Raw genomic sequence first — 13,167 nt, forward strand, 5'->3', positions numbered from 1 at the left:
AGTTTATCATAGGCTGATCACAGTGGGGGGGAGAGTGTGTGTGTCTGCCTGTCTGCCGCCTCCTGATTTACTCTCTAGCCCCACCTCTGTGCAGGTGCCCTAGCCTCGCTGTTCTCCCAGCTCTCCCTGCTCCCTTTCTCCATCCTTCTCAACCCCCATGACTTCATCCCAGCCTGGATTCCCCATCTCACCTGCCGGTATCCCTCTTTCCCCCATGTCCCTAGTTTGCTTTCCCTCTAGTTCCCACTCTTCCCCTGACTGCCTTCAGCCTCCCATCCCCCTCAGTGCCTCCAACCTCGCTGCCCATCACAAATCCTCTCCTCCTTCCTCTCATCTTCCATGTCCCCCAAGCCCTTTCCCCTCCTGGATTTCCCCTACTCTCTGATCCCTCTTTTGTTCTTGTCATCTGTGCCCCTCCCTCCCTCCCTGCCCCTTGATCCCATTCATCTCTCTTGGCCCCCTTTTCTGATCATCCTCCCTGAATCCTCCATTGCTCTTAGTCCCTTTGTCCTCCACCCTCACTGTGAAGCCTCAAGGGTTCTGACTATGAGGTCGCCATGTTCTCATTCCGACAGCCTCCATGTTGGCCTTTGAAATGGGAGGAGTTGGTGGGAGTTGCCGGCGCTGGAGTTATAGAAAAGAAAATGCTGAGGCTACAGTCTCTGCCTTGGGCCCTCCTGGTGGGTGAGTGACCTGTGTCTGCACCTCTCAGGGACCCCTCACCTCTGCTGCCTCTTCCCTGTAAGCCGTCGCATCAAATCCCTGAGCCCAGGAAACTGGACTGCTGTCCCTGAGTATCCCCGAAGAGAATGTACCTCTGCCATCTCTCCCCACAGGGAATATCCCTGTGTATCCTTCCTCAATCCCTAGGGGAATGTATCTTGGCTGTCGAATGGCTCTACCCAACACTGGGCACAAGATGGCCTCATGGCTGCTCGTGTAGTTTGCCCTCTGTTTTCTTACTGTTATGACGTCTCAAAACCCTTAGGATAGGACGTGTGGTTAGGGAATGGGGTGCAAATGCTACAGGATCAGAAGGACTGACAGGTCTATGAATTGCTCCTTTATTTCCTTGAGTCCCTGCCGTTGGCCCCTGATGGCTGCACTCATCCCTGTTCTGCTCTCTCTGCAGGGCTCCTGCTGCCTGTGATGCAGCCTGTCTGCAGCACGTCCTCCCCGGCTCCAGGCAGCCCGCTGTCTGACAGCGAGTACCAGGTCTTCTTCTCTGCCCTGACGCCCTCCTGGAAGGCAGGTGCGGCCTGCCAGCTCCGACGTACCCAAGGGTGCAATGACCCTAAAGTCATCCGGCTGGACCAGTATGAGAACCACGGCTGGGTCCCAGAAGGTACAGAGGGTGTGGGTGCGTTAGCGTTGTAACAATCGTGTATTGTCACTGCCATGCAGAGACAAATTCTGCATTACTTCTACTGACTCAGCCTGGAGCTGGGCAGTGCGGCTCCTACCCGTATGGCCCAGAGAGAGGCAACTCCCACCCAGCCTGACTCAGCACATAACCTACTCTGTTCAATCACAGCTTTTTAGGCTGCTGGGTCCAGTTGTCGACCTGGCATGATATTCCCAGCCTGCAGAACCTGGCTCTTTCCTCCTAGAGCCTGAGTTTAGGACAGGATGCTGGTTGCATTTGCTTTCAGAGGCCTTTGATAAACCTAGATTCTAATAAATTGCTTGTCTCTGGCTCTAACAATGTTATGTTTCAGTGACTCAGATCCCATTGCATAAAAAACATATCAATCAGTCCATATTCCATCATAGCATAAGCACCCTGTAAATAACTGCAATAACTTTATCCCTACAACAGCGTACAGGTTTCATATTGGACTATATCTGTGCAGCTGAAACACTTGAGATTGTTTGTTTGTTAGAGTATTTTTCCTCATGAAAAAACTAGGATAATTAAAATACAAAAATATGTTAATATATTAAAGTTATGAATATAAATACTGAAAAGTCAGAAAATGCTAAAGTTTGAATAAGTAACCTTAATTTTGTCTCCTTGTCTATATGCATCATTTGATACAAACTTTAATTACATACTTTCATACTAATATCTGTTTAATATAGTGCCATTTTTCCACACCCTTAAGATACACAAACATGGCAGCTTTTAGTTTGTGTATGCTGATAACAAGCCTATGAAAGCACTTTCTATTCAGCTGTCAGCTGACTACAGGCATGGAAGGACTTCTCCAGCCAGGGAGGGTGCCGGTGATCAATCAGCAGCGCTCTCCAGGCTCTGGCATCAGCTCCACAGCCTGAGCCTCAGCCAGTCTCAAGAGATGGGGGTACTGGATTTCTTCTGACTGTGGAAGCACTGGGCCTGTAAGTCTCCCTCATGGAGAAGATGAGCAGGGCCTGGTCTTTGTTCAAAGCCAGGCCTACTCAGAGAGAGTCGGGGGTTCGGGCTGTAAAGAGCCCGGGATTAGAACCCAGGTCTGCAGAGCCTAGGACAGCTGATATTCCCACAGTGCCACCTAGAGGCACAGCCAGGGAGCACTGTGAAGAGTAGGCACGGCAGGAAGTACCGCCCAAGAGGCCCAGAATGATGGTACCCTGCAGCCCTCTGATTGGCCAAGTGCCCTCTTTAACCCCAGGGGTTGCCCCAGGAAGTCACCTGGGCAGCCACACAGATTTTGCTTGATTGCCTGTTTCCAATTCCAGCCTGATTCTGACCCTGATGACCCGGACGCAGGCCTCCTGATTCCAGCCTGGTACTTACCTCTGGTCTCCAGTCTCTGATCTGGCCTGACTCTGATTCTGGCTTATAGGACTTAGCACTTGCGATTCCTCCAAGTCCTGCTTGGTGACTACTGTCTCAGGTGGGCGGACCTCAGTCCAGCTGTGACTGCTAGGCCAGACAGCCTGTGAGCCGGTTTTTTACACAGGCCTTGCAGAACTCCTGTAGGATGATTCCAGTCCCGCATGGAGCATGTTTTTCTCCACTGCTTCTGAGGACTCTGATATGACCAGCAGTTCTTTGACACCAACCCAAGGGCTCTTCCATTCGACCTCTCAAAGTTGTCAGCCTTCTACCAGGACCTGCAAACTGCTCTTCACAGCCAGGTCCTCTGTGGCCACTGAGAGTTCAGGGCTTTCTCCTCGAGCCTCTCCTGCCCAATCTCCAACTTCTTGTGCTGCTGGTGGAATCCTCTTCAACTGACCAGAAGTTAGTCCTATACTACAGACTCCAGCAGGACATAGAACTAGAAGAGATCTCCTGGATCAATACTCTGCTTTCGCCGGCAACCCTGTCGTATGTTCCCTTCCATAAGCTACCGCTGGCGAGACTGGATGCTCCCCACCATGCTTGCATAGTGTGTAGGGCTGCCCAGCCCCCTCAAACTTCCTGTTGAATGCTCCAGGCAGGGAAAGCCGCCTTGTCCCCTACCTCTCTCACATTCCTCAAGTAGTTCCCCTGAGAAGACTCATCCAATCCAGCCTGCTTTCCTAGCTGGAGTCTGTCAGGCCTTGTCCCCATTACAACTCCCCCCAGCTGCTCCCCACACACCGCCTGAGCCGGCTATCCAGCCATTCTGCCTCCCAGCCACGGCCAGGGGACACCTTCATACATTCAGTGCTCCATATCATTCATTTCTTCACCCTTTTGCACCCCTGCCCCAGAGACTCAAGTGGTGGGGCACTCATGCTCGGATGAACGGCCCCCGGTGGGAGAGGATCTGTTCCATCCTGTTTCCGCGCTCCACCGGTGATGTAAGCTGGCAGATCCTCCATGGAGTTGTGAACATGGGCACGTTGCTGCTGCCTTTCATGGAACCCTCCCACATCTGATCCTTTGTGGTGAGAGGTTGGGGCAGCAATTTTCCCTTCACCTTGTTTATTTTTGCCCACTTGATCGAAGGTCCCACGTAGGCCTGGGACCTCCTCCTGGTACTGACCAAGATGGCCGCAGATCAGTCCAGGAGCAGGAAGCTTGACGGGGAGGCTCTCTATGACTTGACTGTGGGACCATTTTCCTTGCTTCTGTCAATTCACACATCCGAACAGAGCTCTACGTGGATTCCTGGCTCCTCCAACACCCAGTGCTCCTCTGATCTTTTAGAGTCATAGAGCTTAAGGCCAGAAAGGCCCAGCAGATCGTCTAGTCTGAGCTCCTGTGTATCACAAGCCACCAACACCACCCAGCACCTGCACATTAAACCCCACAACCAAAACGAGACCAAACTCTTACAACCCACGAGAGACTAGATTGTTACGTGCCTCCGGCAGAGAACTGGAGGGACTGAGGCGCACCAGTGCCCAAGGCCCCACCAATGGCAGGGGAATGATTAAGTGAGAGAGACCCAGATAATCCTGGCCAGTGACCTCCATCCACATGCTGCAGGAGAAGGCACAAAGCCCCCAGGTCACCTTCAGTCTGACCTGGGGGAAAATTCCTTCCTGACGCCACATGTAGTGATCAGTTAAACCCTGAGCACGTGAGCAAGCTCCAGCCAGCCAAGCACCTTTTCTTGGAGCAGAGGGTGTTGTCTAAGATTCTCTGCTCTGTTTCCCCCTCTGGTTCCCTTTTATTAATTCTCTGAGCCACCACCAGCCCTGCACTTCTTTATTTGCTCTCTGCAGGAGGTTGATCTCTGTGTTTTTGTGGTCCCTCCCGTCTCCTGTGCAGGAAGGCCACTGTTGGCTCTATGGTGGAGCATCTTAGGGGCCTACACCTTCTTCTTCATGGAGGTCAAATAGACCAATGATGCTCACCGGCACCAACTCCGCACTTGGTAAAAATGTCTATGGCTGTGTGACCCGTTCATGCCTAGGGTAGCCCACCTGAAAATGCCAAGGTCAAGGCAGGCTGCAAAAGGAGAGCAGATTCTCCCAGCACTGGTGGCTAACGCTGCAATTAGATTCCCTGACCAGTCACAAACAGGGCTTCTGATCCCCCACACTGGTTATCAAGAAGCTACAACAAAAAATACACAGCCCGCTCTACTGCACTTCAGTGTCTGGCTCCCAATCAGCCACTAGGTCCAGTAAAGAGATCAGTTATTTAAAACTCTATTCCCTTTACCAGAATGTTCTCCTGATCCTCAGAGGGTCAGCCACAGTACCAGATCAATAGAAGTTTGGATCTTACCCAGAATACCACGCTGCCAGCCAATCTTTCAGTAACTAAAACTGAAGGTTCATTATAAAAGGAAAGAAACAAACGAGATGAGAAATGTTAAATGATCAAAGCAATCACATGCATACACATGACTGTAAAGTCCATTTCTATCAGATTCTCAGCAGAATTGTGGCGTTTGCAGGCTCCCTCTGGAGTACATCCAGTATCTGGATGGGTCTCAGCCCTTTGTTTCACAGCTTCAGTTGTTTCACAGCTCCCGACCACTGGATGAGGCACTCCCAGAGACTGACACAGGGAGCGTACAAAGCGGCAGGAGACTTGCTGGGCCGTAAGGATGCAGCGCTCTGTAGCTAGGCTAATGGGGTGCTTTGGTTCTCCGCGCACACAATCAGCATTTTCTTCCACACCAAGCAGGTGCCATGGCCTCAATCTGTTTCATGCACCTGTGCAAGGGAGTGGTTGCCCTATTAATACGGACACCCCTTCTCACTCCCTTTCTAGGCCCTATCTGCTCTGACCTCCCAGGAGCCTCGTGGTTTCAAACCTTCTGCCAGTTTGCACAGTATCGGTGCTCTAACCGCAAGTACTACACCAAGGTGAGAGGGAGAGGGGGGATTAGCAGAGTGGCGGGGAGCGGATTGGGGGGGATTAGCAGAGTGGCGGGGAGCGGATTGGGGGGGATTAGCAGAGTGGCGGGGAGCGGATTGGGGGGGATTAGCAGAGTGGCGGGGAGCGGAGTGGGGGGGATTAGCAGAGTGGCGGGGAGGGGCTTGGCGCTCTATTATGGCAATGTGAGGGAGGGAGATTATTGCAACGGAGGGAAGGCGTTTCAAGGGGGGTGGAGGGTAGGGATTTGGGAGGATTATCATAGAGGCAGGGTAGTGTTTCAAGGGGATTATCGTAGGGGGGCAAGGGGTTTCTGGGTGGATTGTTGCCGTGGAGGTGATGGGTTTGAAGGGATTATCATGGTGGAGGGGACGGATCTGGGGGGACTAATGCAGTGGAGGGGATGCGATTCCAGGGTTATGGCACTGGAGGAGTTCTGGAAGAATGATCTCATTGGAAAGGAGGGTTTCCAAGGGGATTATTGCAGTCTAGGGGAGGGGTTTGGAGCATATTATTGTAGTGGAGGGTAGAGGTTTTGGGGGTTATTGCCTTGGAGGGTTGTGGTGTTGGGAGACTCGCAATGGAGGGGAGACAGTTCAGGGGGATTATCTCAGTAGAGGGCAGAGGTTTCACTGGGATTATTGCAGTGACAAAGAGGAATTTAAGGGGGATTATCACGGAGGAGAAGAATTTGGGGAGATCATTACAGTGGTGGGGAAAGGTTCAAGAGGACTGTCGCAGGGGAGGAGTCTCAGGGGGTATTGCCATGGATGGGAGGGTTCGGGGGTGGATTCTCTCAGTGGAGGGATGTGATTCCAAAGCGGGAGAGATGGTGTGGGGTGGTTATTGCAGTGGAAGGGAAAATGTGACATACCAGGGGTACAGTTCAAATGAGTGGGGGCTGTGTCACCCCGTCCTATAACCTAGGGGGCCCTTTACAATGCCTTCCTGCTGCAGCCTCCAACCTGGACTGCTCACAAACAGTCTCCTGCATGTAAATCGCCCCCAGCTATGTCTGTGTCTGTGTGCTGAAGACAGCCACCCACATCTTGGCTCTTACCAGCCTTTGTTATACAGCAGGGTGACCCCAAAATACCCTCATTCCCAGACTCCCCTCTCCCCCTGTGCGACGTATGTCCTGTACTGCCCAGCCCAATTCTGGACAATACAAATATACTCAATCCGCCATTTCTTTAAGGGAATACTATGCACACAATTTGTTACCCTAAATGGAATTACCCAGACCCTTCAACTTGAAGAAATTGGATTAGATAAAACAATAAAACAAATTAATTAACTACAAAGAGAGAGAGATTAAGTGAGTACAAGCAATGAAGCAAAAACAAATCAGAAATGGTTACAAGAGAAATAAAGATAAAATGCTTACCGGTACCTAACTTAACAAACTATAGTAGAGTCAAAGTTTTCTCACCGCATGCTTTCAGCAGTCTTACTGACCAAATTCTTTAGGTCAGGACCCCTTCCCCAGAGTCCAATGGCTGCTTCCTTCCTCTCTTCAGGTGCAGCGAATGAAATGAGCTGGGAGAGAGACAGGGGTGTCGTGGGGTGTTTGTCCTTCCTTTTGATAGTTTCAGTCCTCCTCTTGAAAAACATTTCCAGCTGAGACCCAGGAGACAAAGAGTCTATGGGGACGGATGTTCCCTGCTGCTTTTTTTCACCTGTTTGAGCTTCCTTTGCTTTCCCTCCCTGCTTGATGACTCTCTTTACTGCTAAAATGCAGATCAAGGCAAGCACACGTTCCTTCCTTTGTTCTGGGCAGACCTGACTTCTGTCAGGGCAGGGCTGTGAGGGTTGGAAGATGTGTTAATCACGTCACGCCGGGGACTCATATAACTTCACATACAGTGTTGCCACACATACTTTACCAGGACGTTACTGACCAGCAAATGATGAGTTTTTTCAAATGATACTTTATAAGGCCAACTTTGTACACAGCTTATTACAGTAGTGCAGTGGTTCCCAACCTTTTTGGCTCGAGGGCCACAGATATCATTTTTACAACCCTGAAGGGTCACCAGTCTCCACCAGATGGAGGGTGCCTCCTTGCTGATCTCCCATCTCCCTGGCTACAGCAGGGAAACCACTTGTGTCCTGTAGCCCTGTGCATGCCACCTGGGTCCCTAGGCAGTGGCTCCCTTCTGCAGGCAGGGGGACAGGATATCAGTGCTCCCCTCCCTCTGGCTCCAGCAGCGACCCCAGCACCTAGGGATCTAGGCAGAGCGCTTTGCTGTGCTCCCCGCTACAGACAGCGGAAGGGGATCACTGATCTCCCATCCCATTGGCTGCAGCAAGCGCCTGCACCAGTTTTGTAACCCCACAGCAACGCACTCTGCCTGGGTCCTTCGGCAGTGGCTGCCTTTTGCAGTCAGCAGGAGGGGAGCCGCGGGTCACTTTGAAATCCCTCGCGGGCCCCTTTTGGAACCACTGCAGCAGTGTGCAGGGTGTGGATCCAGGATGCATTCTGTCACAGATGGGCTGGAGGGGGATTATCACAGTCGAGGATTGGGGTTTGGGGGAGTTGGTCACAGCGGAGGTAAGAGGATGCCGGGGGGTTGTCACAATGGAGGGAAGGCATTTCTTGGGGGATTATTGCAGGGGAGGGGAGGGTTTTGGAAGGATTATTGCATTGAAAAGAGTTTTCAAGGGAATTACTGCAGTGGAGGGGTAGGGGGTCAGGGGGATTATTATTGAAGTGGGGGGTTGGGGTTTTGGAGGAGGTTATTGCAGTGGAGGGGAGGATGTTGGGGGATTTTCTCAGGAGGGGAGGGGTTTCAGTAAGATCAGTGCAGTGCAGGGGAGAGGTGTGAAGGGGCGTATTGCAGTGTATGGAAGGGGTCTGGGCAGACTGTAGTAGTGAAGGGGAAGATAATTGCAGCGGCGGGGCGGGGCTTGGTGGTGGTAAATGCAGTGGAAGGGAGAGCTGTATTGCGGCTGTAGCTGGGGGGGAAGGGGGGGTTTCGGCGAGGGATATCACAGCTGAGGGGAGCAGTTTCCAGGGGATGGTTGCATGAGAAGGGAGGGAGGTCGAGAGGATTATCGCAGCAGAGGAGAGGGCTGTCGAGGGAATTATTGCTGTGGGGGAAGGGTCTCATTTGGCTGTAATGCAGTGGAGGTCTGGGCTTCAGAGAGGGTTGCTGCAGGGGCGTGTCTAGATTCACCCTGTCTTTCCCCTGATCAGCGGATCCTGTGTGCTGATGTGGCTCACCCCAAAGCAGCCCACGCTCAAGAAGAGGGGAATGACACCATGGCCTCTTGGGCAAAAAGCAACTGGTCTTCCCGTGCTGGGTCCACTAGCGAAGCAGGTACCACGGTGCTGGGTGAATTTGGCATCCCTCTGCTTCTTTCTCCATGTGCCCCTCTCATCCCATCTCCTCCCCCGTGTCCTGACTCTCTGAGAACCTCTCTGAGGCTCCGGGCAGGGGCTCAGCGGGATGAGAGGGAAGGGAACACGCGTGAATGCGGTGGACCATGCCAGTGTGCGTGGTGGGGCAGGCCAGCCTGGTACCAGGTGACCTGTTTTGAACAGGTGGGTGTAGACGTGCACGTCCCTGACCGTGTGGGACCAGGGTTGTGTACACGTGGGTGGGCACGCATGTATCACAAGGAAGTGTGTGTGATGTATCAGCAGCCGGTGGGGACATGCGGGTCTGTGGGCAGAGCTCAGGGAACACGCCTCTGAAAGAGACACGGCTAGACAGTGTGTGTGAGTGTGCGTGCAGTGCGTGTGTTTATTTGTAGGGATGCACGTCCAAGAGGGTCATTCCTTTCTGCAGTCGCTCTTTGTCTGCTCTCCCCCCAGCGCTGGGTCCAGAGGAGCCTGGGCCCACCAGTCAGGCTTCCCTGCTGCATCCTGGCGTCCGTCTGCACGCCAACGTCAACACCATGCTGAAATACGCCTACGCTGTCTCGGGCCAGGAGCCAGTGACCAGGATGCACATCCTGGGCCAGCCAGTGGCCCAGAAAAGTCTCGAGCCTGGAGGGGGCAGGGAGCTGCCAGGCCCCTCGCGAGATCAGCCAGTCACAGCCACGTCTGAAACGTCGCCGTCAGCCGTGAGAGCCAGCACCGAGACGGAAAGGGCTACGGGGCAACACGTGCAGAGGAGCATCCAGCAACTGATCAGCTCAGCTCTCTCCTTGGAGGGCTCTCTGCAGACGGAGACAACTCAGCTGCCCCCAGCCCCTGCACCGGAGATGAAGGGCTCATCCAGAAGCGCCCAGGAAGGGAGACCAGACACCAGCACCGGTGGCAGGTAAGGTGAAAACCAGGCCGCCAGTTGGGACAGCTCAGGTGTGGTCAAACACACTGCCTTGTGCATGCACACCGTGGGTATTTCTACGCTGCAGTTCCCACACTAGGGCTGATTGAGGCAGGGTGCTAACAGCCGTCTTGCAGACACGGTGGGACGAGCGGTGGGAGGGGCCGGCTGCCTGAGTACGTGCCCAGCATCGCAGACAGGTACGCTTGCACCACCCTGGCGTCACTCTATTTTTCGCCTGCCAGCTTGATCAGCGCCAACACGGGGGTGCCCTCCAGCTAGGAATTACCAGCTCCAGACGGACACAACCAGCAAGCGCCTCACAGACGCATGCACCTGCCCCCCCCAGCTTGTCATGTATGTGTATGGTGAGCGCCCCACAAACATGCTCCCCCAGTCATGCACAAGCATGGTGAGGTCCCGCCCATCCTCCCCCCACACACACCATTGAGCACATGCACGGTAAGCTCCCCACAAACACCCCCCCCACACACACACACACACCGTCGGGCACATGCACGGTGAGCTTCCTCACACGCAGATCAGTTATTCAGCTCAGTGCAATGAGACTTGCTTGGCAGCACAAGCTATACAAGTGTGGTCAAACGTGTGAAAAAAGAGACGGTCTCCCCAGATATCTCTCTGAGGCAGGTGAGATGTGCTCAGCACAGGGCTTCACCCTGTCTTTAGGCTTGCTCCTGTGTGCATTTGTTATTCCTCTTCATTCCTGAGCTAGTGGCAGGTGGCTACGTAACATGCTGCTGTCTTTGCCATTTCTCTTCTTTCCCCCGAGTCAGGCACATTTTTTCCTTATCATTTTTTGCCGCAAAGTCTGTTCTGATTCCTTCTAATTTGTGGAATTATCTTTCCTGCATTTCCTCTTATTTGGGACACTGGACTAGCAAGAGCCTCTCTGTCTCAATGGTTCCTCTCATATTGGGTGCACCATCACTTCCTTCCTGGTTTTAGACTGTTCTTTGCACCTCCCAATTCCCATAGCTGCCTTACGGCCGCTTCGTCTGTATTTGGTGAGAGTCTGGATGAGTTTTGCACCTTTCACAGTGGCGAGGTAGTCCGCTCAGATGACATTTCTTTACAAGTCTAGCTTGTTCCTCATTTTTATTTCTATAGGTTGGTGTTTTAGTTGCTGGTCCATTATCTTGAATACTTTTCAGTGTCGACTAGAACTGTTTGCCCACTGCTCAGGAAGCGGGGGTTGCTGAGCCAGGCGGGTGATGACACGTAGAAGTGGATCGTGTTTGCATTTGATTCAATTTTGGACCGTCTGGTGTTTTGTGGCTGAGGGAGCTTTTGGCTGCTTTGGCTGAGATGGCAGCAGAGGTCAATAGCCATTTCTGAATGTTGGTTTGTTGGGGCGGTCAGGTCAGTTCTGCTCCACACCTGCTATCGCTGGAGTTCCTGTGCACATGGAGGATTTGTTTGCTGAACTGCACACGGAGGGTTTCTATTACAGTTTGATTTCACTCGCTATAGTCAGCTATTAAAGTTGGGCCCCAGATTTCATTCCTCTATAGTAGAAGGGGTTGGATTATACCATCAAATAGCAGTGGTTTTATTGGTGGGTTGTAGCTACCTAGCAGTTTCTTCTTGTCATAGAGGCCCTTTCTTGCCAGTTGGAAGTTCCCTGATGCGTTTATTACAAGAATCAGATATGTGTAACTTCGGGTGTGTTCAATGGCCATGTATCTCTAATAAAATATTACTTTGTTTTAGATGTTTTGGGGCTGTATCTGAAACAGCATGAATTGTTTTGTCCAAGTTGACCTGTGGGACCCACGAATTGCAGTAGGTTTATGAGAGGTATACATTTCTTAAGTGATCGTCTTGTACAACCAGGATTCTGAGAGTGCTCCTTGGCTGTATATATGTAAATAGTTAAGGTGCCAGTAGATGGTGCTCACGAACATGCAGCATTGTTCCTGGGGCTTGTAAGACCAATAAGACTTCTCGCTGTGCACTACAAATGGCTTCTTGTGTGCAGCTCGTTACAGCAGCTTTTCACGTGGTGTCAGAAGCAAAATATTTTCATTACTTTAATTCTTTGTTGGGGGGCTGATCAGAGGCACCGAGGTCCCGATCCTCAAAGGGGTTCAAGCTTCTAAATTCCATTGAAATCAGTGGAAGTTAGAAGCCTAAATACTCATGACTTTTAAATGCTTGGGGTTGGCAATATTGTATATAAGAGGTATATTTTATAGATTCAGAGATTCCAAGGCCAGAAGGACCATTGTGATCATCTAGTCTGGCCTCCTGTATAAAACAGGCTAGAGAACTTCCTCAGAATAATGTGTAGAACATGTATTTTAGAAAGTTATCCCATCTGGATTTACAAATTGTCAGTGATGGAGAATCCAGCAGGACCCTTGGTAAATTGTTCCAGTGATTGATTAGTCTCACTGTTAAAAATGTACACCTTATTTCCAGTCTGAATTTGCCTAGCTTCAATGTATGACCTTCCTTTTAACTGTTGGATCATGTTATAGCTTTCTCTGCTAATTTGAAAAGCCCATTATTAAATATTTGTTCCCCGTGTAGATACTTATAGACTGTGATGAAGTCACCCCTTAATTCTTCTCTTTGTTAAGATAAATACATTGAGCTCTTTGAGTCTACAAGGCATGTTTTCTAGTCCTTTAATTAGTCTCATGGCTCTTCTCTGAACTCTCTCGAATTTATCAACCTCCTTCTTGAACTATGGACACCAGAACTAGACACAGCGGTTGCACCAGTGCCAAATACAGAGGTAAATTAACCTCTCTGCTCCTCAAGATTCACCTGTTTATGCATCCAAGGATTGCAATAGCCCTTTTGGCCAGAGCCTCACATTGGGAGCTCATGTTCATCTGATTTTCCACCATGACCTCCAAGTCCTTTTTAGAGTCATTGCTTCCTGGGAGAGAGTTCCCCATCCTATAAGTATGGCCTGCATCCTGTGTTCCTTCATGTATACATTTACATTCAGCCATATTAAAGCACATATTGTTTGCTGGCACCCAGCTTGCCAGGAGATTCAGATCGCTCTGTATTAGTGACTTGTCCTCTTTAGTATTTATCACCCCCCCCCCCCGCCCTGATTTTTGCGTCATCTGCAAACTTTGTCAGTGATGATTTTATGTTCTTATAAACTCCTGGATGCAAGTTTTCCGGACCTGTTGATTTTAAAAT

General features: G+C 51.2%; 1 protein-coding gene across 1 annotated transcript in view; it reads left to right on the forward strand.

Moving 5' to 3' along the window:
* The first annotated feature begins 565 nt into the window (after nt 1-565).
* ACRBP (acrosin binding protein) overlaps nt 566-13,167 on the forward strand; it is a 28,029-nt gene continuing 15,427 nt past the window's right edge. The window contains exons 1-5 of the mRNA XM_067545920.1: nt 566-684; nt 1,133-1,345; nt 5,600-5,694; nt 8,904-9,027; nt 9,525-9,975. Coding sequence (XP_067402021.1) covers nt 645-684; nt 1,133-1,345; nt 5,600-5,694; nt 8,904-9,027; nt 9,525-9,975 — 923 coding nt within the window. The 5' untranslated portion in view covers nt 566-644. The remainder of the gene's footprint in view (nt 685-1,132; nt 1,346-5,599; nt 5,695-8,903; nt 9,028-9,524; nt 9,976-13,167) is intronic.

Source organism: Emydura macquarii, unplaced genomic scaffold (genome assembly GCF_026122565.2).
Source record: "Emydura macquarii macquarii isolate MOO-44397 ecotype Brisbane River unplaced genomic scaffold, CSIRO-AGI_Emac_v2 contig_1119, whole genome shotgun sequence".
Lineage (NCBI taxonomy): Eukaryota > Metazoa > Chordata > Testudines > Chelidae > Emydura > Emydura macquarii.